This window comes from Bipolaris sorokiniana (assembly GCF_000338995.1).
Source record: "Bipolaris sorokiniana ND90Pr unplaced genomic scaffold COCSAscaffold_3, whole genome shotgun sequence".
NCBI lineage: Eukaryota > Fungi > Ascomycota > Dothideomycetes > Pleosporales > Pleosporaceae > Bipolaris > Bipolaris sorokiniana.
The window spans coordinates 1,180,037-1,203,701 of NW_006911897.1; the positions used below are offsets into that span (position 1 = coordinate 1,180,037).

The window sequence follows — 23,665 nt, forward strand, 5'->3', positions numbered from 1 at the left end:
GTAGTTCATGTTGGCATTCAGCGGTCGCGTAAGTCCCTGGTTGGCTCCCCCAAAAGAAGGACGGGTTTCTTTCTTCTTCTTACAACGGTGTTTTGGATCTATTTTTGTGGAGGACTTATAGATGTGCGAGTGACGCCTACTAAGGGTTTCACTTTTGCGCACCTATGTATACGCAATATTAAGACTATTCTCGAAAAAAAAAACAATCTGTGGCGAGTAGTGTGAAGGGGTCAAGAATTGAAAACAAGGGGTAGGTTGTGTGCTATGTTGAGAAGCAAAAGAAATAAGGGGTCAGAGGGACGGTCTCGGGATGCTGCTTGTTCGTACAAAGCAATATGGAATCGTGTTTACATGGGTACCTTGACACCGAAGTTCCGGGGCAGTCGAGGTTGACGGACGAGCTACAATTGATAATGAGTGCCAACAACAATAAGGGGGGCGGTGTATCGGCGTTCGGGGCGCCAAGATATCCGGGGCGCTTGTTCCCCTTTGGTGAGTGCCACGTCGAGGACTCTCCACAGCGAGCAAAAGTTTGGCAACGGAACCGAATTGAAAGTTGGGGTGCAATCGCATGCTGAGCACGTGGGGACATGGATAGGACTGGAGACGATTGGATTCGGGTCTGCCTGTGTCTTGAAACATTGATGGACGATACAAGCATGGGCATAGCATGGTACTGCATGCAAGCAGACGTACGCGGGCTGCCATGATGCATCTGCTTGCAAGACTTGGCAGATATCACCAGCAGGCGTGCTAGGGGCTGGCCTCGGTCTGCAGAGCGTCGCAATGCGGACGAGCAGCCGCTCGATAGGCCAGATCTGCGCCAATGGCGGAAGACCCTAGCAGTCATTTCCGACCTCCTTTCCGGCGCTGTAGTAAAGAAAACTGGCGCTGACCCTTCTTCAAAACCCTCATCAACACTTCCTCTTCCTCGCGGTGTGAGATTCGCTTCTTCACATCTTCTTCGTCGTTCCTTTGCGCCTTGCGTGTGCTCGGTCGTGGTTGCCGTCTTTTCTTTCCCTCCACTCATTGTTTGATTCCGCTTTTTGTTCCTCTCAAACCTGATAGGCGCAGCCATTCGAATCAAAACACTTGACATCCTCTCCCGCCAGACTCCGTAATCTTCCACTACTCCCGCGAGTTCGTACACACGCACATACACACACAATGGGAAACCCAGACTGGCTCGAATACGGCGTGCCGACGCTCGACCGTCCTTTTGGCCTGGCCCTATGGCCCATTTTCGAAAAGGTCTTTGAGCCCATTGCGGGCTACAAGCCCCAGGACTTCCGCTTCGAGCAGGGCGTCACACCGCTCTCGACCTTCAAGACTTGTGTTGTCACGCTCCTTGTATACTACATTGTAATTTTTGGCGGCCGGGAGCTTATGCGCAATCGCGAGCCCTTCAAGCTCAGCTTTCTCTTCAAGCTGCACAACTTTTACCTCACCGCCATTAGCGGTACACTGTTGCTTCTTTTCGCCGAGCAAATCATCCCCACGGTTGTCAGGAAGGGTCTTTTCTTTGCCATCTGCGACCACGAGGGCGGCTGGACGGACAAGCTGGTTATCCTCTACTACGTACGTATTCATGACGGGCGCCCACTGTAGACCAGGCTAACAAATGTACAGCTTAACTACCTCACCAAGTTCCTCGAGCTGATTGACACTTGCTTCCTGTTCTTGAAGAAGAAGCCTTTGAGTACGTGCATCCGAATGGCGGTCAAGATGTCGTAAAGCTAACGGATTCCAGCTTTCCTCCACACCTACCACCATGGCGCGACGGCCCTCCTCTGCTACACCCAGCTCATTGGCCACACCCCCGTCTCATGGCCTGTCATCACTCTGAACTTAGCGGTTCACGTTGTCATGTACTGGTACTACTTCCAGAGCGCCCGAGGCATCCGCATCTGGTGGAAGAAGTACATTACCGTTGGCCAAATCACCCAATTCGTCCTTGATCTTGGTAGGTTGCTTCGTGCTTGACGGTGCATTAATAACAGCTGACCCCCGACTCTAGGCTTCATCTACTTTGCGTCGTGGACCTACTTCACCAGCACCTACTGGCCCCACATGCCCAACATGGGCAAGTGCGCTGGCGAGGAGTTTGCCGCCATCTCTGGCATCTGCATTATTACGTCGTACCTGTTCCTCTTCCTGGCATTCTACTTTGCCACATACAAGAAGCCAGTTCCCAAGGGCCGCCGCAGGGCTACCAGCGCTCTCGTGGAAATGAAGGACGAGAAGGTGCCCACTGTTGGCGAGGCTCGCAGGCGTCTTTCGATCACCCGTAGCGCCGCTGCTACTGGATCTTCGCCTAACGGCACCCCCAACGGCCGGGCGACGCGCAGCCGCAAGGCATAAGGGTGACGTTGTGGCTGCGCATGCTATAGAGGCGCAGCTGGGGCACACCATACTTGGCTAGAGGAGCTACCAGTTAGGCTTGGCTCCTATGACTTCGTTCTTGATGCGCCATGGCTATCTCAGGTCGGCAATTTTGATACTTGTTGTAATTGTTATGTGTGGGGTGAGACTGTTTTGGCTTGCCCCGTGTTACGATAAAAGCATGTAAGAGCATGGTTGGTCGGTCGGATTGCATTAGAACAACGATGGTGTTGGGATTGGGCTTTGACATGGGCAGTCCACGCACGCGTTGTACAAGATACTCGAATGACAGATAATGCATAATAATGGTCAAACTTGGTCTTGCCATGGGAGTTGTTGTTGGTGATGTTGTGAATGTTGATATGTGCGTGTATGTATGTGGGGTGTGTGGGGTGTATTAACGTTTGTGTTCACGTGATGGAAATGTAGGTTGCTTTTGGATGTCCGCGGCGGATAAAGGAGTCGGTGTACGCATTGTGTGAGGGCTATATGTGCAGTAGTAGAGTTGAAACCCTAATTGCCCCATTGCTGGTATGGAAATTACTGCTTCTGGGATGTTGCCACTTGCGGCTATCGGAGCTTTACAAACGCAGATGTGGGGAAGCTTGACCAGATTTACACGTGCAAAACCGAGGGGTGAAGCATGGTGCAAGGCGAGGCTGACAAGGGATCCGCCGCCATTACGCCATGTGCCCGGCGGCCAACCTGTATAGTCCCCGGCCTGGCCATGGGGTAGTGCGGCTTGATGCACACTCGGAGGAAAGCAGAGAAGTCGGGGGCCCATCGTGGACTGCACAGGCTACTAGCATACTTAGATGTATACATATACGTGTAAGAAGAACAAGACAGCGCCGCGTAGCCCCTCGTGTCTGGTCTGACGGGACAACGGGCCTTGTCGTCTCGTTTGCGTTGCCAAGCAAGAGTGGGTGGCGTGGACTGTGGGTGGATCGCCGGTGACATGTGATAGGACTGACATGTGAGAATCATGGCTTTTGTGGTGACCCCCAATTTGCTGCCGCCGGGCGCTCTCGTCTGGCTCCCATTGCCATCGCCGTCGTTTGCTCCCCTCGCATCTTGGCCGTACATCCGCTCAACTATGCCGTAGCCCGGCCAATCCATCCTGCCACCCTTCTACTCTGACTGCCATGCTGCCTCTGCCTCGTGCGTGACCAGCCGCCCACTCCCCTGAACGACATCATTGCTGCGTCCCCTCTCATTTTGCGCTCCTGCGCCCCGGCATCCGATTCCGCTCCCGCTGAGCCCCCATTCCCTTTCGAGCCCACTTCTCCGACCCTTTGCTAAGCATTGTCATCGCACGCGGGAACAGGGCAGCGCGACGTAGCGCAACACTCTCCAGTCGAGCACAGCACACTATCGGATCGCATTGCTAAAACACCCTCCCGTCGTGCTTCGCGCACTGAGCGTACGTGGGGTACCGCTAGTCGCCCGCATCACAACCCGCACGCTTCTTTGACCACGTCCTGCCAATTCACAATGGAGCAAGAACGCCCACTACAGCGTGCCCCGCCGCCTGCATACACTCAGCACGAGCCTGAGTCGCTGCATCTGCCCTCGGTACCAACCCATATACCCACTCACAACCATCACCCCGACAATGCAAGACTCCCGGGCATCAAGTCGCTGCATCTGCCCGAGACCAAACCACGTCATACACCACACACCTCCATAGAATACAGTCCGCGCACAAATTTCGAAGCGTCGCATTGGGGCGTCTTGCCTGCCCCAAATGGCACTACGTTCCCGAGTGTGCCAGAGAGCCTGCCGCGCGAAGATGTAGGAAGCCCCATGGACACATCTAGTATACGAGAAACGAGTGTCAGTATGGATGACCCAGATGTACGATTGGCAGCCGAGGCGCTAAGTGGATTGGGCAACCCAGGTATGTGGGGGAGCGGTGCCCTCATGGCAAAGAGTAAGCATATACTAACTACAGGCTATAGACTTTGTCCGTTCTCCCACGGCACGATCCCTCACATTGTCTGCCCGCTCACCCACTGCTGAACCACCGGAGCCACTTCTGTCGCTAATCACCTCGAATCACCCATGGCTGGGAAGTTCCATCAATGGCTCCATATCCGCTTACAATACGACAAAAGGTTACACGCCTCGTCTAGTCCAATATGGTGCCGAACTGCTGGAACGCAATATCGGATCGCCTGTAGTAAATACTGTTTCGTCCGTAGGCAGAAGAACCGGCATGGAAAAGAGCCTGCGCCGTTACCTGGGCGAAGGACATCGCCGGCCTAGTGATCTTGAACAGGGTGACAGCGACAGTTCTAGAAGTAAGAGACAGAGGATTGCGAGTCCCGCCGACGATGCCATGGATGTAGACGATGCACTTGCGGCAGCGTCGCGAACAAGAGGGGGATCTCAATCCTCTTACTCTGAATCGCTTCCAGCCTATGATGACCAGAGATCCCCAAACTACGAAGAGGCGATTGTATCGGGAGATGCGGCTGGGCAAAAAGCACCAGAACAGCGATCCGAGACCCCGCAAGACCGTCGCGTAAACTGGTCTACACAGCTCATCATGACAACCTCTGGCCTTGGTGTTGCTCTGTCTGAGACATCCCTGCGCTCCCTGAAAATCTGTCTAGGTCTTCTCCGCAGCGCAACAACACACATTGACTCTGTCATGCGTGCACTCAAGCTTGTCCTGGAAGAATACGAAGCCGCGCTGCGCAACCAAAGGGAATCTTCGTCCAACATCAACAACAACAACATTGCCCAAGACGAAAAAGCCCAACTGAACGGCAACATGGCGCAAATGGGCCTCGTAGATTCCGACAAGGACGACCAAGTCCGCCGCTTCGCCGATCGCATCAAAGAACTCTCCTCGGACATCTGGCAAACCCTTCAATCAGTCGTGCAATCCGTCTCCCGCTACACCGGCGGTGCCCTCCCGCAAAACGCCCAAACTGTCGTCCGCACTCAGCTCCTCTCCGTGCCCCAGCGCTGGCAACTCGCCAGCCGCAACACCAGCGGCAGCGGCGGCGACGAAGTCCGCGGCGCAAACCGTATGCTGGCGTTTGCAAAGGAGGGGCTTGACATGATGGGCCAGATTACGACGGTCGTGGATGGAACGGTGCAGAGTGCGGAGTGCTGGCTTCAACGTATCGGGCGTAGACCTGCTGCTAGTGGTAGTGAGGAGAGAGGGGGACAGGTGGGGGAGAGCCAGAAGACGCCGCTTGCGCTTGAGGCGGGGTTGAGGAGGGATGAGAAGAGGTAGTTGAATATGCGTTGTTATATACATATGATCGTTGTTGATGTTTTTTTCTTCCACAAGCCGTCCTTGTTCTTCTTGCTCATCTTCTTCTTCGCCTTCGCCTTTTGTGGGTGTGTGTGGGTGTATGTGTGTGCTCTTCTTCTTTTTCTTCTTCTTCTTCTTCTTCTTCTTCTTTTGCTCGTTTTTTTGTTGTTGAAAGTAAGCAAGGAGAAAAGGTGAAAAGGGGGGACGCGAATGCAGTGGAAAGGAAATATGAAGTTCAGGTTGCATGGTCTCAAGATGGCAAGTGAAGGGAGTCTTTTTTTTTTTAGAAGTCTACAAGTGACAACACGAGGGGAGTGGTGGAGATATGAAATACAGAAGTGTGGTTGTTGGATATATCCTGACAGGCAAAAATTTAATTCCGTTATGGATGTTTACGTGTATTCTTTGGGGTCCACGATCGTGATTGTTTTATTGTTTGTGCTTTGTTGTTTGGCACCTTTTTTTGATGTCAAGAGTTTGGGGTTGAGTGAGGGTTGTGGTTGGGCTTGAGAAGGAAGGCAGGATGGAGGGAGGGAAGGTGGAGAAAATTGACTAATGTGAGTAAACACCAACTCATCATAAAAACTATTCTTACTAATCTCATTGAAGTTGTTGTACGGCCTCTACTCTATTCATCTCTTTAATTCCATCTGTTTCTTCTATTGAGTCGCTCACAGTTTAGCCGCAGTGGCTGAGGTCGAAACCGACTAGTAATGCAGCCTTCCTCCATTTCGCTCCATCAACTACAGCCTTGGCTCTGCTGTCATTCAGGTTGCAGCCTTCAAGCTTCTACTCTTTGAATTTTTTACATGACTTGACTAGATGGATTCGCCATCTGTAAAAGATTTGATACAGCTCACTAAACGACCGTACTGAGCTGGTGACCAGCCCAACTCCTATGGCACCACCCCACGCTACCGTGCAACCGCTTGGCTTCACGAGGCTGACACCTAGCACGCAGAGCGATGACGAGTTTTCCTTGAATTACGGTCGCATCAACACGTGTAGTAAAAGTACTGACATTGTTCAGCATCATATTTATTCACGGCTTGCGAGGACATCCTCGACGAACGTGGGAAGAAGTTGCGAGTCCAAGTAGTGTCGACAGCAATGCTACCAAGACGTCAAAGAGTCTCCAGATACGGTCCTTTCTCCAACGAAAATCGGCTAGGTCTCCTGCACCAGAAACATCACAAGCTCAGAGCCCTCCCTCAATCCCTGCTTCGTCATTGCCGGCTACCGTCTTCTGGCCAGAAGAGTATCTTGTACCAGACATTCCTCAGGCCTGCGTGTGGACGTACGGATACAACGCAGACGTTATTGGCGGCCTCTACAAAGCCCCCAACAAGAACAGCATCTCACAGCATGGTAATGATCTATCTAATCAACTGGATCGAGGTATTTCCAATGAGATATGAGCCTGACTGGTCACAAGGTCCCTTTAGAGTTGCATCTGAAAACATTCCAGAAACCAATCATATTCGTAGTGCATAGTCTTGGTGGAATCATTCTTAAAGATGTAAGGAATCTACAGCGTGATAGACTAAATCAATGCCGCTAACTTTGTTGCTGTAGGCCATCCGCCGATCAGAGACCACGCAGGAGCGAACAAAACTCATCGTCTTTCTTGGGACGCCGCACCGGGGCAGCAAATACGCAGGTTGGGGTCAGACTGCTTCGAATATTGCTCGAGTGACGATGCAAGACTCAAACAAGAAAATTCTTGAGACACTGGAAGTGAACAATGAAATTCTAGATAATATCCATGAAACGTTCATGCAGATCGTGTTCAAAGGCAAATTCAAGGTTCATTCCTTCTACGAAGCACGAGGTGTTACAGGCATGCGTGGATTGAAAGGAAAGGTAGGCATGATAAAGAATCTTCTAGGAAAAGCTGACAATTCTAGGTGGTGGATAACTTCTCTTCTAAGCTTGACCTTTCCCGAGAATTTGAGACTGTCGAGAGCATCGATGCGAACCATATGCAAATGGCCCGGTGCACCAGTAGAGATGACCAAGTATACCGCACTATCTCTGGTGTTTTGAAAACATATGTGAAACAACAACTGAAGAACCAACAGACGTCTTTGGCTTCTGGAGGTACTGCTACGGGATTGACAGATGCTGCCTGTACGTAAGACCATAGCCTACAATTCTCCTGTAAGACACAACGCTTATTGGCGGATTCTATTACTAGCAAGCAAAGCTTTGTTCATGGTGCCTTTTTCACAAGATAACTTCTTCATTGGACGGGAAGACGTCATCCACCAGATCAAAGAGCGCAGAAAAGCTGCAACTTCACACACACGCACAGCTCTCGTTGGTCTTGGGGGCGTTGGGTCAGTATCTACACTTATCTTCTTTGTAGAAATTGCATTAAACCGTTTTTAGAAAGTCACAGATCGCGATTGAGTACGCATATCGAGCCCGCAAGGAAACACCCCACATGATGGTCATGTGGATACATGCAAGCAGTCCCGAAAGATTCCAACAAGGATACAAGAAAATTGCCAAAAAGCTTCAGTTGCCTGGATGGGATGATCCCAAGACAGATGTGCTGCAGCTTGTATATGAGTGGTTGTTGGACAGCCAAAATGGGCAATGGCTAATGATATTGGATAACGTTGATGAAACTGACATTTTCTTCAGCAACGATCAGGAAAGTGGTTCGCTTGAAAGCTATCTTCCATAAACGACGCACGGGACAACCCTCATCACGTCGAGAAACAAGATTGCAGCAACCAATCTTGTTGGCGGACACAGTAACATCATTGAGGTAGAACCGATGGGCGAAGGAGACGCGGTGGCGCTGCTTAACACTAGGGTGTCCTCTACGAATTCAGACCCAGCAGACGCCAAAACGCTCGTTCAAGCATTGGAGTGCATTCCGTTAGCCATCACGCACGCCGCGGCGTATATGCAAGCACTAGGAGGAACAGTTACGACAGGAAAATACCTCGATATCTTTCGTGAGAGCGAAACCAATCAGGTGCACTTGCTTAGCAAAGACGAGTTGAAGGACATTCGGCGCGATCCAAGCATACGGCATGCAGTAATAGCGACATGGCAGATCTCGTTTGAACACATTCAAAAGACGAAGCGATCGGCAGCGGACCTACTTGCACTCATGAGCATGTTCCACAAGCAAGGCATCCCAAAAAAGTTAGTGCAAGGTACGACTAGCGAACTGGAATTCAACGATGCTTTGGCGCCACTACTCGGCTTCTCTTTTGTGAAGGTTGAGGTTGGGCAGCAGGCAGTGACGATGCATCGCTTGGTGCAGCTATCAATGAGAAGATGGTTAGAGAAAGATAAGGAGATTGAACATTGGGTTAAAAAGTCGACAGAAGCTATGAGGGAGGTTTTTCCAAGTGGGGAGTACGGGACGTGGGAGGAGTGTCAAGTGCTGCTGCCGCATTTCAAAGAAACTACGAGCCATGCCATAACCGATGAAAACGTGTTAATTATGCGAGCAGAAACTTCATTGGGGGCTGGGAAATACTGTTTCGGAACGGGGGAGTACACGATGGCAGAGGGGCTATACCGGTCGGCATTGGAGATCGTGGAGAGTATATGTGGGCATGAGCACCCCAATACGCTTCGTGGTGTCAATAACCTTGCAGTAACTTTAGAGAAACAGGGAAAGTTTGAAGAGGCTAAAGAAATGCATCGGCAAGTGCTACAAGGGTTTAAAAAGATGTTTGGGCGCGAGCACCCATATACGCTTAAAAATTCGAATAACCTCGCAGTAGTGTTAGAGGAACAGGGAAAGTTGGAAGAGGCGAAAGACATGCAACGGCAAGCGCTGCAAGGACGTGAGAAAATATTTGGACCTAAGCACCCAGAGACGCTTCATAGTATGAGTAGCCTTGCAACAGTGTTATATAGACAGGGAAAGTTAGAAGAGGCGGAAGATATGCAACGAAAAGTGCTGCAGGGACATGAGGAGTTACTTGGGCGCGAGCATCCAAACACACTCGGCAGTCTTTGCAACCTAGCTACGACTTTCTATGAACTGCAACGCTACTCTGATGCGCTTGCGCTGTACCAACAAGCGTACGACGGGTTTTTAAAGGCGCTTGGAGTACACCATCCGCGTACCGTACGCTGTTTGTGTAATCTTGAGCTCGCTCGGAAACGCAAAGACATTTTTCTTAAGTAGTTGTAAATATCTAGTTCAACCCAAACAAGAGCATATCTATTGGCTCTATTTTTGCACCTGTTTCTCGATAAATAGTACTACACCGCAGACCTGAATATAAGAGAAGGAAAAGTCAATCTGGACACATTCCCCTGTTCCCCAAAACCACAATACAAATAAGCCTGTTCAAAAGATTTCTCGCTTGGTGGTATATACAAACTCCTCCCTACACCTTATCTACCCAGACCAACGAGAACCCATGTAGTCCTATTCATATCCTGTATCTACCATTCATACACCCCCAGATACTTCCCACGCTACCTCAAACACATCCAATCTACCCTACCACCGCCCCCTAAAATCCCCACAACAAATCACGCGCCACTACTTCCCCCCCTGTGCCCCCATCGTCCCACCACTCGATTCCATCTGACCCTCTGGTCCAGCACCACTGGAAGACGTCGTTTTAGACGATGAGTACGTAGCTGACGATGTGTCGTAGGGAGTATGCGTGGCATTTTGCGTGCTAGCTTGTGGAGATGCGACACTGCTGGTAGTACTGCTGTTGCTTGTGCTAGTGTTGCTTGTGCTGTTTGGCCGAGAGACTTGAAACGGAGCGAAGCGGATGGGTGGGATGAACATTTTTTTTTTCAATTCCCGTATGTTGTTAACAAAAATGTTTATGAGGGTTATTTCTCTTCCTTGATTGCTTTTTCTTTTCCCCCAAACAAAATAATTATGTAGTAATGATGATGATATAAGCTTGTCAGATATTCATACCGTCTTTTTTTTTCCTTTTTTTTATTTTTGCAATTCATCGAGTATTTAAATAATCCTAATACTATTTTCTACACTTGCTCCATCCTACTTTTATTTTTCGCTTTACTGTGTTGAATGCATGTAAGAAACCCCCATCGCATTCATCGCTCCTTTCACCGCGCCAAAAGAAAAAAAAACCAGAAATAGTAGTTGCTATACTCCGATGTTTCCCCGTATGCGAAGAAAGCGAAGCAACGGAGAACGTCAGAAAGCAAGGCAGAAAAACTCCTACAGCGAGATAGCGTAATAATGGAAAATAGGAAAAACTGTAGCAAATGACCATGATGCTCATGTTTCAGAAGCAACGTTAGCTAGGCGATTGGGGCACACGGTTTATTTTTGGCAAGCAAAAGGTAAAGACGATGCTCATGTTTTTGGTAACGGTGAACCGCATTCAGTGTTAGGCTCGTCTGCCTTGCCGTTCAGCTCGCGGGTTTGCGCTAAGAAGGCTCAGTAGCGTGGGCTGTGTTTCTGTGCGTGTGTGGGTGGGGGTGGGAACAGAGGGCTAGCGCGCAGGCACATGATTTCGCGTCGCGTTGCTCGTACTCGCGGTGAGAGGATTTAGGACTGGGGGGTTATATATGCTGATGTTTTTGTGGCTAACACCGAGTATCAAGGTGAAACATGTCAGTTGTTTTTGTGGCGGTGGCTCGGGATGTGGAGTAAGAGGGGGAATGTGGGGGTTTGGCTGGCAGCTAGGAACCTTTGATGTGTCTGCGCGCGTGCTATTTATGGTAGAAATAAGGTACGAGTATGTACATAAGTATGCACATGTGCGTGCAGATGGGGGCGGACACTTTGTTTCATGACGCGAAGGCCGTGGGCCATGTTTGGAATCCGGGTTTCCAAGATTACGAGATGTGAACTGTGTTTTTAGTGGTTTGTAGGGTTCATATGTCACGTGCTCGGCTTTGATGATGTAACGGACGGAAAGTAGTTAGGACGAGTTTGACGGTGCTTTTTCTTTTTGCAAAAAAAGGAGGTGGGAACTGTTTTTGTCCCCGACGTCTCACCGCTCCAGACTGCCGCCGTTGTGTGAGTGGTGACGCGTTTCTTTTTATACGGTAGTTAGTACGGTAGTGAACAAGGTGGCCGCCTCGGGCGCGGCAAGGGTTGGTGCGCGGGTAGTAAGTGTATAGTTTGGGGCACGGTGATGTGCATACTACATGTAAGGGTTATGGTGCACAGCGACAGGGCACGGAATTGACTTTGTGTCTTTGGCAAACTGCATCTACAACTCTGCTACACATACACAGTAGTTATCGGTGTGATGGTGCAGACCTAATATGTGTACGATACTCTTGGTGCAGATCGTGGGTATGATCTGGTATGATCTGGTATGACTTGGGATGAGTCGAGATGAGCCGGAACGGGTACAAGGATGTGCCGATGGCGCCACCCGGTATTCGTCCGTGGAAGAGGGAAATCGTCCGACACGCGAGCATTGCGAGTCGGCGTGGCGAATTCTATACGGTGGTTGCTATGAATACGGCGGATCCCTCAAACGACGGCACACAAGTGAATCAAAGACGTCAAGGTACTGACTTTCGATCAGAGCACCCAACATGGTAAGACGAAAAGAAGCGACTTTCAACCTGACTCTACATAGTCTTTATCCGCCTTGTTCGCAGCCAAACAAGACTACACCCGCATGACTCAAGCAGGAGCATGTACACACTGAGTACTGACAAACACGCCGTGGAGTGGGCCGAAGGGATCAAGTCTTCAAACGACGCACCGCATCCATCAGCCCTAAAAAGTGGGCATAAGGGATGGCATCGGTCTAGCGCTCCCTCAACACCTATTTTGTCCCTGCATGTACGTTCGATCCATCGCCAAGCGATGCCCTTTCTTTTAGTATGTTCGCTTTTGTTTTTGCCCGGCAAAAGGCGTGGCATGACGTCGATATGAGTAGTGGATTGTAGTCTGCTTAGCTGCATGTTGCCCTGTCTGGCTGTCGTCTAACGAGAGGATAGAGAAGGAATACCACGGCGCTCAATTTGATGATTAGCAAGCAGCAGTAAAAGGCGCCGTTAGAGACGCCGGCGCCACCGCGCAAAACTGTGTGATGGGGCGCCGGGCGGCTCAACATCCCATCCCCACACGCATGGGCGTATAGCATGTTCCATGCACATGTGCAATCTGCTTAGCTGCTTAGCCTTCGACTCTTTGACCTCTGGTAGTTATTGACCGACCCACTTGACCCTTATCTCCGGTCACCGACCCGCGGTCCGGTGACCTTTGCTCATTAGTACTTATTATAATAACTAGTTGTTGTGATCCTTTACCTCGACTTGTTGCTGCCTCTATTTTGCGTGGCACTAATTTCTCTATCTCTTTTTCCCCCCCCACATCCCACCACCCATTTCCCTCGAGACGGCCGCCTTTTTCACGTCTGTAGTTGCGACGACTTCACCCCCCCTGTTCCCTCGTTCACGACGCTTCAATTGACCCCAGGGCGCGCCCTGTTCCGCCCACCATCATGGATAACCCCGGTGCGCGTGCTGCTCACCCACACGAGCATACCGAGGGCTCCACGTTTGAGCCTATCCATGCCAATCATAACGATGATGCAAGCATCAACACTCCGTCAGTCAACGATACCACTGCGCGCAACTCTCCAAAGCCAGACGAAAAGGATAATAGCCATGCCCAATACGGTGTCGATGTTCATCGTGCTGAAGCGGATTTTGCCCAATTGTCCAAAGAGCTCTCGCGCGCCAGCAACATCTCCCGCCGAATGAGTCGAGTCCAGAGCAAGCATAGTCGCAAAGATCAAGTTGCAGATGTCGAGAAGGCTGGCTCGGAATCGTCAGATGAGCCTTTTGATCTCGAGGCAACACTGCGCGGTAATCGTGACGAAGAAGAGAGAGCTGGAATAAAGACTAAGCGCATTGGTGTAATGTGGGATGGTCTCACCGTCAGTGGTATTGGTATGTACAGATCCTATGCATCAAGATTATACATAAGATTCACGCTAACAGCTGCATAGGTGGCGTCAAGAACTATGTCAAGGTACGCAGTCAGCATCAGGCTTGGCTATTAGATTAGATGCGTATGACGACTAACACCCCGCGTAGACATTCCCCGACTCGTTTGTATCATTTTTTAACGTCTTTGAGACTGCTGCCTCCATTCTTGGGCTTGGAAAGAAGGGCAAGGAGTTTGACATCTTGAAGGACTTCAAGGGTGTTGTAAAGCCGGGTGAAATGGTCCTGGTCCTTGGAAAGCCAGGCAGTGGTTGCACTACCTTCCTCAAAGTTATCAGCAACCAACGATATGGATACACAAAGATTGACGGAAACGTTCAGTATGGCCCCTTTGACGCGGACTTTTTCGAAAAGAGGTATCGAGGCGAGGCTGTGTACTGCGAGGAAGACGAGAACCACCACCCCACCCTTACCGTTGGCCAGACTCTCGACTTTGCCCTGGAGACCAAAGTGCCTGGAAAGCGACCCGCGGGCCTTTCACGAAAAGAGTTCAAGGAAAAGGTCATCAACATGATGCTGAAGATGTTCAACATCGAGCACACTCGAAACACCATCGTCGGTAACCCCTTCGTCCGCGGTGTCAGTGGTGGAGAGAGGAAACGAGTTTCCATTGCCGAAACCATGATTACGGGAGCCTCCTTGATGAGCTGGGACAACAGCACAAGAGGACTGGATGCTTCCACTGCCGTTGACTATGCACGCTCCCTGAGGGCCCTGACCAACATCTACCAGACGACGACATTTGTGTCCTTGTATCAAGCCTCGGAAAACATCTACAAGGTCTTTGACAAGGTCCTGGTTATTGATAGCGGACGACAGGCTTACTTTGGACCTGCAAAGGAAGCCCGTGCATACTTTGAAGGCCTGGGATTCCTGGAGAAGCCCCGTCAGACCACCCCCGATTACCTTACCGGTTGTACCGACACATTCGAGCGTGAATTCAAGCCTGGCATGAGCGAGAAAGACGTCCCATCCACCCCTGACGCTCTCGCCGAGGCCTACAAGAAGTCCGAGATCGCAGCCAGACTTGACAACGAGATGACTGCCTACAAAGCTCAGATGGCCGAAGAGAAGCACGTCTACGACGATTTCCAAACCGCCGTCAAGGAAAGTAAGAGGCACGCCCCTCAAAAGTCGGTTTACTCTATTCCCTTCTACCTCCAGGTCTGGGCTCTGGCTCAGCGTCAGTTCCTGCTCAAGTGGCAGGACAAGATGAGCTTGATCGTCTCTTGGATAACATCCGTGGCAATTGCCATTATCATCGGTACTGTCTGGCTGGATCTCCCAAAAACCTCTGCTGGCGCCTTCACACGTGGAGGTGTTCTTTTCATCGCTCTACTCTTCAACGCCTTCCAGGCATTCTCCGAATTAGCATCTACCATGATGGGCCGGCCTATTATCAACAAACATCGCGCCTTTACCTTCCATCGCCCGTCGGCTCTTTGGATAGCTCAAATCGGTGTTGATCTTCTGTTTGCCTCGGCGCAGATTCTCGTCTTCTCCATCATCGTCTATTTCATGACGAACCTGGTGAGAGACGCTGCAGCTTTCTTCATCTTTATTCTTATGATCATCACTGGATATCTAGCCATGACACTGTTTTTCCGAACGGTCGGCTGTCTCTGCCCTGATTTTGATGTCGCCATTCGTCTAGCCGCTACCATCATCACGCTGTTCGTCTTGACATCTGGTTACCTTATTCAATGGGAATCCGAGCAGGTATGGCTTCGCTGGATCTTTTACATCAATGCTCTGGGTCTTGGTTTTTCGGCATTGATGATGAACGAGTTCAAACGATTGGATCTCACTTGTGAGGGAGCTTCGCTTATTCCCTCTGGACCTGGCTACAACGACCTCAACTCCCAAGTCTGCACTCTGGCTGGCAGCAAGGCTGGAAATCCAATTGTTTCCGGTACCGATTATGTCAAGACCTCCTTTTCATGGGATCCATCTGATCTCTGGATGAACTTTGGTATCATGGTTGCGCTCATTGTTGGCTTCCTTCTCGCAAACGCTTTCCTCGGAGAGTTTGTCAAGTGGGGCGCAGGTGGCCGTACAGTGACCTTTTTCGTCAAGGAAGACAATGAGCTCAAGGAGCTCAACGCTCAACTACAAGAGAAGCGTAACAAGCGCAATCGCGGAGAAGCCAACAGTGACGAGGGTTCAGACCTGAAAGTGGCATCCAAGGCAGTCCTCACATGGGAAGACCTTTGCTATGATGTCCCCGTTCCTGGTGGAGAGCTACGTCTGCTGAAGAACATTCACGGATACGTCAAGCCTGGTCAATTGACAGCTCTTATGGGTGCTTCAGGCGCTGGTAAGACGACACTTCTCGATGTGCTTGCCAACCGCAAGAACATTGGCGTCATCACTGGTGACAAGCTTGTTGATGGTAAAACACCTGGTATCGCCTTTCAACGTGGAACTGCCTACGCTGAACAACTCGATGTTCACGAACCCACTACGACCGTACGTGAAGCGCTTCGCTTCTCTGCCGATTTGCGCCAGCCGTTCGATACGCCCCAGGCCGAGAAGTACGCATACGTCGAGGAGGTCATTGCTTTGTTGGAGATGGAAGATATCGCTGATGCCATCATCGGAGAACCTGAGAGTGGTTTGGCAGTTGAACAGCGCAAGCGTGTCACTATTGGTGTTGAGCTTGCCGCCAAGCCCGAGCTACTTCTCTTCTTGGACGAGCCTACCTCTGGTCTCGACTCTCAGAGCGCCTTCAACATTGTCCGTTTCCTCCGTAAACTGGCTGCTGCCGGTCAAGCCATTCTGTGCACTATCCACCAACCGAACTCTGCTCTTTTTGAGAACTTTGACCGCCTACTGCTCCTCCAGCGAGGTGGCACATGCGTCTACTTTGGCGACATTGGCAAGGACGCTCATGTTCTTATTGACTACTTCCGCCGCCATGGTGCCGAATGCCCTCCTGACGCCAACCCAGCAGAATGGATGCTGGACGCTGTAGGCGCTGGTTCTGCTCCCCGTATTGGTGATCGCGACTGGGCGGACGTTTGGACTGACTCTGAAGAGTTCGCCGAGGTCAAGCGACACATTGCCCAGCTCAAAGAGGAACGCATTGCCGCTGTCGGTAACGCTGAGCCAGTTGAACAGAAGGAGTTTGCCACGCCAATGTCGTACCAGATTAAGCAAGTCGTTAGACGCCAGAACATCGCCTTCTGGCGCACTCCCAACTACGGCTTCACCCGCCTGTTCAACCACGTCATCATTGCTCTGCTCACAGGTCTCATGTACCTCAACCTCGACAACTCTCGATCATCTTTGCAATACCGTGTCTTCATCATTTTCCAGGTTACCGTCCTTCCAGCTCTTATTCTTGCTCAGGTCGAGCCAAAGTATGCTATTCAGCGTACCATCTCCTTCCGTGAGCAAATGTCCAAGGCTTACAAAACGTTTCCATTTGCACTCTCCATGGTCGTTGCCGAGATGCCGTACAGTATCCTGTGCGCCGTTGCGTTCTTCCTCCCGCTATACTACATCCCTGGGCTCAACTCGGAATCTTCGCGTGCGGGATATCAGTTCTTTATCGTCCTGATTACAGAAATCTTCTCCGTCACGTTGGGCCAGGCGATCGCTGCCTTGACACCTAGTCCCTTGCTCGCTTCCTACTGCAACCCCTTCATCATTGTGAGTTGGCCCCTGTGTCAATGTTATGAACCACTGACTGACTTCAACTTTAGATCATCTTCGCACTCTTCTGTGGTGTCACGATTCCCAAGCCCTCCATCCCCAAGTTCTGGCGTGTCTGGCTTTACGAGCTCAACCCTTTCACACGCTTGATTGGTGGTATGGTTGTCACGGAACTTCATGGCCAAAGTGTCCAATGTACGTCCGCCGAATACAACCAGTTCAGATCCCCCCAAGGTCAAGACTGCGGGTCATACATGAGCGATTTCTTCTCTAGCGGTGGACCGGGATACATTCGCGACAACCTGACCAATGTGTGCGAGTACTGCGCTTACAAGGTCGGTGATGAATTTTACACTCCTCTTGGATACGATTTCAGCAACCGATGGAGGGACCTTGGTATATTTATCGCCTTCATTGTCAGTAACTTGGCCATTCTCTTCGTTGCGGCCAAGTACCTCAACTTTAACCGACGATAAACGCAATGCGCTCAAGAACATAATGTGTATGGGATTTCACGAGTTTCGGGATACGTCAGTGAACGTGAGAAGTTGGCACAACTTGAATGTGGGGATTCGCCGTGCTAGCATGGTACATCACATGGGTTGCACTCATAGCTACAGTGATGTCGTCTCTGAATCTCGGCACATCATCATTTCTGTTTTTTCTGCATCGGAGGATCATTTAGCTCACAAAAAGCACTGTTATTGCATAGTATAGAGGGTCACATTTGGGACAACATGTCTCCTCATCGGGTGGAGTTTGCTTATTTTTTGCCAGTCAGCGCGATTGTTTGCTGTACTTAGTTCACATATATATATACATATAGTTAATAGTTTTTGAGATATAATTACGTTGTCAATGTTTGACTGTACGTACCTTGAAGGTGTTAAAATTCTCGTTGGCTAATCAGGGCTGGATGGCGTTACTGAACTGTCGAAATTGCTCGTTTGCCTTGAACGTTTGCTTCCACGCACGCTGCTTCCAGAACGAGCGCGACTTTCCAAAACAGTAACATGGCTCCTGGTGTGAACAAAGAACTCGTTTCTTTTATTTCCCTAGCTTCTTTGCGATACTTGTGCACCACTAAACTACTATTATCGACTGTCGTTGTCAAAACGACATAGATCGACACAACGCCTTTGAAAGCATTCTTTCGCTTTGCACCATACATGTTCGCGACATTGCTAGACTTGGAGAGATAATCATGTCACCCATGCCCCCAGATATGCTAGCATATCACATCAACCAAAACATATTACCACGCCCTCCATCCTCTAGAACTCCTCTCCAGCCAGTGCAAATCAACACCTCGCAAACCAAAGAAACCACCACGTACCTAAGTCCAGTCCACCTCCGCACATCACACACCACAGGACGCAATCACTTCCCCATACCCCAAATCCAAGGCGTAGTCCCCGGCTTCCGCCGCGCTCACCACAGCGCTCAGTCCTCACATTCACTCTCCTTCCCTACCCCAACAACCCGCGATATCCTCCAAACGATCAACTCAACCAACTCATTACCCATACCAGAAACAACAACCCAACCCCCAGATCTACCAAAAACCCAATCATCATCCTACCCACGCCCCTCACCCCCAAACTTCCTCCACCCCTTCTCCATTGTCCCGTACACAACTCTCCTTTCCACCACCAATTACATCACAGCCACAGAAAACGCCATGTCAGACTCGCCACACATCTCCCTCGCAACCATACTCCCTCTGGGCCTCAAACTCGTCTTTTTGGGTACCCTCTGTGCCGCGGCGCTAGGTTTCGCGTGGACGGTAATGGTATGCTGTGTGGTTTGTTTTCCGCAGCGTCGCGAAGCGGAGCTGAGCGTTGAAGAAGGAGCGTGGCGTAGCAGCGAAGTACGGCGTAGCAGCAACAATCGAACGCAGCATAGCATCAAGCCTCAACCAGAAAAAGAAGGGATGAGGGACGTAGCAAACAACCCTTTCGCCGACCTTGCAAATACGAATGGAGATAGCGACAGAAGTGGTGCGGTGAGTTCGGGTCTAGACATACCGGCTACACCGCGGTATCGTAGGCAGAATAACGCATCGCTCGTTTCGCCACGAGATCCTTTTTTGGATCCGCCTGTAGAGGAGGAGGAGGGTGGGGTGCGTGTGGAGAGGACGGAGAGGGAGTGGGAGAGGGCGCGGGCGGAGTTTTTCGGAGAGGGGATTGCTGGGGATGAGATAGAGATGAGGGATTTGTCTGGGGTGCAGGTAGAACCGGTGCGAAAGAGGAATAGTGGGCGGAGTAGGATTGCAGCGGTTGTGAAACGAGGGTTTGAGATGCTGGATGAGGGGGTGGGTATGGTGGATGGGGTTGTGGATGATGTGGTTGCTGCAGTGGCGAGGTGGACGGATGATGAGGGATAGTAGGATGAAAGATAGAAGGTGGGAAAGGGAAAATGGCAGACATGACTAGGAGAGCATGGATGACGATGAGGTATTAACCGAATTGTTTATTCCTATACCAAGCTACGTATGTGAGACAATGCTAAAAATGTCACTGCGTCCTGGGAGGAGAAAAATGGTATCATAGAAGGCGTTGCTTGAACGCCAGTTTTACGTCTTCCACACTGAAAAGAAACAAGATACGAAAACGCCAATAATGCTCTCACTATTCAAGACAAAAAGAAAATCAATGTGATTCAAATGTCAAAATCTTTGCTCAGTAGCTCCTGCGCTTCCAGGTCCATTTTCTTGCTAATGAGACGCCCAGCTACCAGATCGCCGACTTTGTCTACCAGTTTTTCTCGCACATCTTCGAAATTGGGTGCTGTGTATGTTCCTTCTCTCTTTGCCTTCTCGGCTCGTTCTCTGACGGCCTTTGGAACGAGAGCCGGGAAGGAACCGATGAGTACTTCGAGCAGTATCTCCGCGTCATGGCGCGTAACCTCATCGGCCAACTTCTTGGCAAGGAAATCCTCACTATACATTTTTATATTGGGTAGTATCAATCCTCGCAGCGCATCAGAAGGACCAAGGACAAGAAGCAGAGCTTGCAAGGCGCCAAAATGCGCGCCCACTGTTTTATCAGGGTCCATGAATTGCTTTAGACACGTGCGGGCGATTCGGGACTTCAGTCCCTGGTTTGATGACGAGTACTTTCTGCAAATATTCCGGAGAAGGTGTGCTGCAAGTGTTCGCAGGTAAAAGGCGTCCGAAGCAGCGCGGCTATAGTCGGGTACCGCCCCGCCCAGAGTCTCTGAAGAGGCATTAGAGGGCGCAGGTTGATTTGCTGGTCCTAGCTTTCCGCCAATGCAGCAAGTCAGGATAGGTGGGACCATGTAGGCAATGTATGGGTCGAGATAGATGGCCTGGTTGTTTAACAAGGCCTCAGAAGCGCGCATCATTTGGCTGAGTATGAACAAGTTCTTCATATTGTGTGTAACCTTTTCGGCTATGAAGCTCAAAAGATATGTTGTCAGCTGATGGATACCGGGCTCTGTCGAAATTGCGGCCAGGGCTGCATTCTGCCACTCAATGTTTGTCTCATCGACAAGAGCGCCCGACAGCTTGTTGAACAGCTCTTGGGATTCCTTGGATAGCACATGCTTGACAAGGGGCTTGACGTTGACGTTGTCGAGCCCGTTTGCAGCAGCTAGATGTGGGTTTGCGTTGGGGCCCTTGGGTAACAAGTCGCCAGTGTTGGTATTCGGGTTCTGGGGTATAGAGGGCTGGACTCCCTCCACGGCGAGCCAATGGGCTGGGCAGAGTTAGAAAATGGGGGGCAGGGCAAGTGACGGGGCATGTAGCTTACCTGTGAAGGTGATTTCTCGTGGCACCTTGGGCAGGGGAGCGTTGATGAGCTTTTCGAAATCGACCTCCTCATCTTCAACATAGTACAAGGGCTGGCCAGGCCCCAGTGAAGCCTCGCCGAAGCGCAGCGGCCGGGTAGATTCGTAGCCGTAGAGAGGCTCCACATTGAGCACCTTGAGGGCATTGGATATGTCCTGCGTGCTTAGTGTTGTCCGCTTCCCGTGTCGCATAAACTTGAGCGCTTCTTCCAGGACCTGGGCCAGACGAAAGTCGACGTCACGGGCTAGCTCTTCAACGACGTTGTCGGCAAGTGAGGCAATGCCTACTGATTCGGCCACGTCTCGTACATTGTCGGGGTTCCAGACTGAGGACATGATGGTAGAGTGTCGTGCGAGGCGCGGAGGGAATCAAGCGGAACGCAGGAAGGGAGCCGATGGGAGGGCGGAGAGGGTATCACCGGACGGGTGACGCAGCGGCGGAATTTGTGATTGTTAGCCCTACGACCCAGTGAAGCACATGCCGGACGCGCGCATGCGCAGACAGTGGGAAGACGTCGCCGCGGAGATTGGAAGCTGTGTATCCCCGTGTTTCATATACGACGGCGCGATTGTGATAGTCGTAGTCGTGTTGTCACTGCTGCTACTGTAGAGAGAGGTGAATTGACCCGCCCCAGGCTTCGATTGGCTGCAAGGCGGGTCTGCGCGCGCAGAGGGAAGTCGCGATGGGTGACGGTCCTCGCGTCAGTCTTGGCGCGCCACTTCATCGGCCATCGTCTCCCTCACCACTACTACTACACACTCGCCCACCCACCCCACAACCGTCCAACTTACACGCACACCTTCACACACACATCCCCGTTCACATTCACACCGATGGATGTAGTCGCTGCGTATGCACGCATCCACGTCAACAAGTGTGTAGGTGTGCGTAGAGCAACACCGCCCTTCGATTGGCCTGCTGTTTGCTTCACTTGAGAAATAGACAAACATTGCCGCTTCACCACGTGCTAGCCTCTGCCGACTCCTGCACCAGCGGCGCCAGAAATGCGCCGATGGCGGTCCATATTGCCGTCCTTCTGGAGGACCGCTTTTCCCGCTGATAACCCGATCCAAAGAGAATATCTCGCGTATCGACGAGGTCCTGGTCTTGTGTAGACCGCCATTTGCAAATGCTTCCGGGGAGGGAAAGCAAAGCTTACCCAGCAGTGCCATCGACTGGCTGTCACGGCTGCGGTCCGTCTTCCCCGCCGCCTCGTAGTCAAGAAACAGTGCCCATCCCTGCTTACCGTTGTGCCACAATTGCTCAACTGTAGCTCGCCGCCACATTGTTTCCTTCCCTTCCTCAGGTTCGGTATCTGGCCCGTAACCCAGGTCTCTGTAACAGGCCAACATCTTGATTTGCCATTCGTGTTCTTGTTCTACCAAATTGCCTCAGCTTCAGCTTCACCCGCTGCTTCGGACTTGATGCTGCCTAACGCCACCCGTGTATCCCGCTCGGCCCGCTGTGACTCTGGTTGTCTCTTCCGTGGCTGTTTGGGTACGCCAGCTCGACAGACTCCCGTGTAAGCCACTAGACAGTGCCTGGAGGCTTTGGATTGGAAGCGTAACAAAACCGCGCCTCAGACTATTTAACCTCGAGACTACTTTAGCGTTTTGTCCCGCACAACACACTTCCCCTTCTATTCATCCCAACCTTTATCGAATCATAATTTCAAGCTGTCTTTCCTGAACCTCAAACATTGCCTCTATCCACTTCGCCGTCAATTCCATTTCTTTCACCATGGCCATGTTGAATCAATCTTTGACGGGCAGAACATCTGATCCCATCGACACACGCTCTTCCCATCACGGATCGAGTTTGGCTATCACTATGCCACCGCAAGATCGCTCGAGAGATGACCCCCCATCTCCTCCCCCTCAACCTCCCCCTAGCCCAGCTCACTGGAGTCGTCTCGTCTCTGTAAGTGGTATTGCAAGAAACATTGTATTCAGCTAATGCTCTACCAAGATTGACACACTGGCCCCACTTGACATCTAAGTTCTGGCTCAGTAACGTCAGGTCGGTAAGCAGCCACTCTTTATCCAGTTCGACTCTGTCTAACGTTTCTCCCAAAGTAAACTGCGATTCCTCACATCAGCATTTTCCATAGGCAATAATCCGCACCACCTTTGGGTCGGCTTATCGTACTATGTGCATCAGACCTTCACCGCCACGCCAGATTTTGTCAAGTATCTTGTGCCAGTAACATGGGTAGTGTAGGCTGATTCAGATATGGGTTTTGGCAACCTTGGGCCTTTCTTTGTTTCACTTATCTAGGGTGTGATTTGGGTGTTGAGGCGTTCGGTTAAATGAGTAACTGGGTGTATTCTTGCACAGCTCAAGTACGCGGACATACCTGTTCGATTTTGTAACGTACCGCCTAGCGGCGCCTTTCTCCCCAAATGCAAACATTGTTTACATGATATTCCTTGTGTTCTGGTATACCTAGCCACTTGTCTCCCTGCTCTGCTGGAATAGATGCAAGGGCCAATGGCCTAATAAACCCTGGTTAGTGGCAGCAGCGGATGAGCTAGTCTAGCAAGACTACAGGCTCCACTTCGCGAGCCCGGGTATCTGATAATGTTCCGGTCAGA

General features: G+C 50.9%; 9 protein-coding genes across 9 annotated transcripts; 6 read left to right on the forward strand and 3 right to left on the reverse strand.

Annotated features, from left to right (window-relative positions):
* Positions 1-860: 860 nt before the first annotated feature.
* On the forward strand, positions 861-2,693 carry COCSADRAFT_188084 (uncharacterized protein). Its single transcript, XM_007698810.1, has 4 exons — positions 861-1,578; positions 1,630-1,699; positions 1,751-1,963; positions 2,018-2,693. Exons 1-4 carry the CDS (start codon positions 1,168-1,170, stop codon positions 2,359-2,361), a joined length of 1,038 nt encoding a protein of 345 aa, XP_007697000.1. The 5' UTR covers positions 861-1,167; the 3' UTR covers positions 2,362-2,693.
* A 719-nt stretch (positions 2,694-3,412) lies between these two features.
* COCSADRAFT_34144 (uncharacterized protein) lies at positions 3,413-5,994 on the forward strand. The gene is made up of 2 exons (XM_007698363.1): positions 3,413-4,282; positions 4,344-5,994. The coding sequence occupies exons 1-2, from the start codon at positions 3,877-3,879 to the stop codon at positions 5,630-5,632; spliced, it is 1,695 nt and encodes a 564-aa protein (XP_007696553.1). The 5' UTR covers positions 3,413-3,876; the 3' UTR covers positions 5,633-5,994.
* Positions 5,995-6,551: 557 nt separating this feature from the next.
* Positions 6,552-9,909, forward strand: COCSADRAFT_23711 (uncharacterized protein; the record flags this gene model as incomplete). Its single annotated transcript, XM_007698246.1, has 9 exons — positions 6,552-6,655; positions 6,684-7,051; positions 7,141-7,172; positions 7,229-7,516; positions 7,561-7,783; positions 7,851-7,992; positions 8,045-8,319; positions 8,392-9,424; positions 9,891-9,909. The coding sequence occupies 9 exons, from the start codon at positions 6,552-6,554 to the stop codon at positions 9,907-9,909; spliced, it is 2,484 nt and encodes an 827-aa protein (XP_007696436.1).
* An 88-nt stretch (positions 9,910-9,997) lies between these two features.
* COCSADRAFT_288335 (uncharacterized protein) lies at positions 9,998-10,578 on the reverse strand. The gene has a single exon (XM_007698811.1). It carries the CDS (start codon positions 10,434-10,436, stop codon positions 10,179-10,181), a length of 258 nt encoding a protein of 85 aa, XP_007697001.1. The 5' UTR covers positions 10,437-10,578; the 3' UTR covers positions 9,998-10,178.
* A 1-nt stretch (position 10,579) lies between these two features.
* On the reverse strand, positions 10,580-11,050 carry COCSADRAFT_288336 (uncharacterized protein). The gene has a single exon (XM_007698812.1). The coding sequence runs from the start codon at positions 10,903-10,905 to the stop codon at positions 10,636-10,638; it is 270 nt and encodes an 89-aa protein (XP_007697002.1). The 5' UTR covers positions 10,906-11,050; the 3' UTR covers positions 10,580-10,635.
* Positions 11,051-12,888: 1,838 nt separating this feature from the next.
* On the forward strand, positions 12,889-18,163 carry COCSADRAFT_34147 (uncharacterized protein). Its single transcript, XM_007698364.1, has 4 exons — positions 12,889-13,546; positions 13,606-13,628; positions 13,694-17,257; positions 17,311-18,163. The coding sequence occupies exons 1-4, from the start codon at positions 13,096-13,098 to the stop codon at positions 17,734-17,736; spliced, it is 4,464 nt and encodes a 1,487-aa protein (XP_007696554.1). The 5' UTR covers positions 12,889-13,095; the 3' UTR covers positions 17,737-18,163.
* A 149-nt stretch (positions 18,164-18,312) lies between these two features.
* On the forward strand, positions 18,313-19,706 carry COCSADRAFT_352203 (uncharacterized protein). Its single transcript, XM_007698813.1, has one exon. The coding sequence runs from the start codon at positions 18,465-18,467 to the stop codon at positions 19,644-19,646; it is 1,182 nt and encodes a 393-aa protein (XP_007697003.1). The 5' UTR covers positions 18,313-18,464; the 3' UTR covers positions 19,647-19,706.
* Positions 19,707-19,713: 7 nt separating this feature from the next.
* On the reverse strand, positions 19,714-21,718 carry COCSADRAFT_34148 (uncharacterized protein). The gene is made up of 2 exons (XM_007698365.1): positions 21,034-21,718; positions 19,714-20,979 (listed from the first exon to the last, which is right to left on the reverse strand). The coding sequence occupies exons 1-2, from the start codon at positions 21,404-21,406 to the stop codon at positions 19,922-19,924; spliced, it is 1,431 nt and encodes a 476-aa protein (XP_007696555.1). The 5' UTR covers positions 21,407-21,718; the 3' UTR covers positions 19,714-19,921.
* An 899-nt stretch (positions 21,719-22,617) lies between these two features.
* On the forward strand, positions 22,618-23,233 carry COCSADRAFT_288371 (uncharacterized protein). The gene is made up of 3 exons (XM_007698814.1): positions 22,618-22,991; positions 23,040-23,094; positions 23,147-23,233. The coding sequence occupies exons 1-2, from the start codon at positions 22,812-22,814 to the stop codon at positions 23,067-23,069; spliced, it is 210 nt and encodes a 69-aa protein (XP_007697004.1). The 5' UTR covers positions 22,618-22,811; the 3' UTR covers positions 23,070-23,094; positions 23,147-23,233.
* Positions 23,234-23,665: the final 432 nt, after the last annotated feature.

Bases quoted from the DNA above. Each gene is read 5' to 3' on its own strand.
- COCSADRAFT_188084 (XM_007698810.1), top strand. From the start codon at position 1,168: ATGGGAAACCCAGACTGGCTCGAATACGGCGTGCCGACGCTCGACCGT. The intron at 1,579-1,629 runs GTACGTATTCAT...ACAAATGTACAG, and splicing joins AGCTGGTTATCCTCTACTAC to CTTAACTACCTCACCAAGTT. The intron at 1,964-2,017 runs GTAGGTTGCTTC...CCCCGACTCTAG, and splicing joins CCAATTCGTCCTTGATCTTG to GCTTCATCTACTTTGCGTCG.
- COCSADRAFT_34144 (XM_007698363.1), top strand. From the start codon at position 3,877: ATGGAGCAAGAACGCCCACTACAGCGTGCCCCGCCGCCTGCATACACT. The intron at 4,283-4,343 runs GTATGTGGGGGA...TACAGGCTATAG, and splicing joins AAGTGGATTGGGCAACCCAG to ACTTTGTCCGTTCTCCCACG.
- COCSADRAFT_288335 (XM_007698811.1), bottom strand. From the start codon at position 10,436: ATGTTCATCCCACCCATCCGCTTCGCTCCGTTTCAAGTCTCTCGGCCA.
- COCSADRAFT_288336 (XM_007698812.1), bottom strand. From the start codon at position 10,905: ATGAGCATCATGGTCATTTGCTACAGTTTTTCCTATTTTCCATTATTA.
- COCSADRAFT_34147 (XM_007698364.1), top strand. From the start codon at position 13,096: ATGGATAACCCCGGTGCGCGTGCTGCTCACCCACACGAGCATACCGAG. The intron at 13,629-13,693 runs GTACGCAGTCAG...CACCCCGCGTAG, and splicing joins GCGTCAAGAACTATGTCAAG to ACATTCCCCGACTCGTTTGT. The intron at 17,258-17,310 runs GTGAGTTGGCCC...CTTCAACTTTAG, and splicing joins ACTGCAACCCCTTCATCATT to ATCATCTTCGCACTCTTCTG.
- COCSADRAFT_352203 (XM_007698813.1), top strand. From the start codon at position 18,465: ATGTCACCCATGCCCCCAGATATGCTAGCATATCACATCAACCAAAAC.
- COCSADRAFT_34148 (XM_007698365.1), bottom strand. From the start codon at position 21,406: ATGTCCTCAGTCTGGAACCCCGACAATGTACGAGACGTGGCCGAATCA. The intron at 20,980-21,033 runs GTAAGCTACATG...AACTCTGCCCAG, and splicing joins ACGAGAAATCACCTTCACAG to CCCATTGGCTCGCCGTGGAG.
- COCSADRAFT_288371 (XM_007698814.1), top strand. From the start codon at position 22,812: ATGGCCATGTTGAATCAATCTTTGACGGGCAGAACATCTGATCCCATC. The intron at 22,992-23,039 runs GTAAGTGGTATT...TGCTCTACCAAG, and splicing joins ACTGGAGTCGTCTCGTCTCT to ATTGACACACTGGCCCCACT.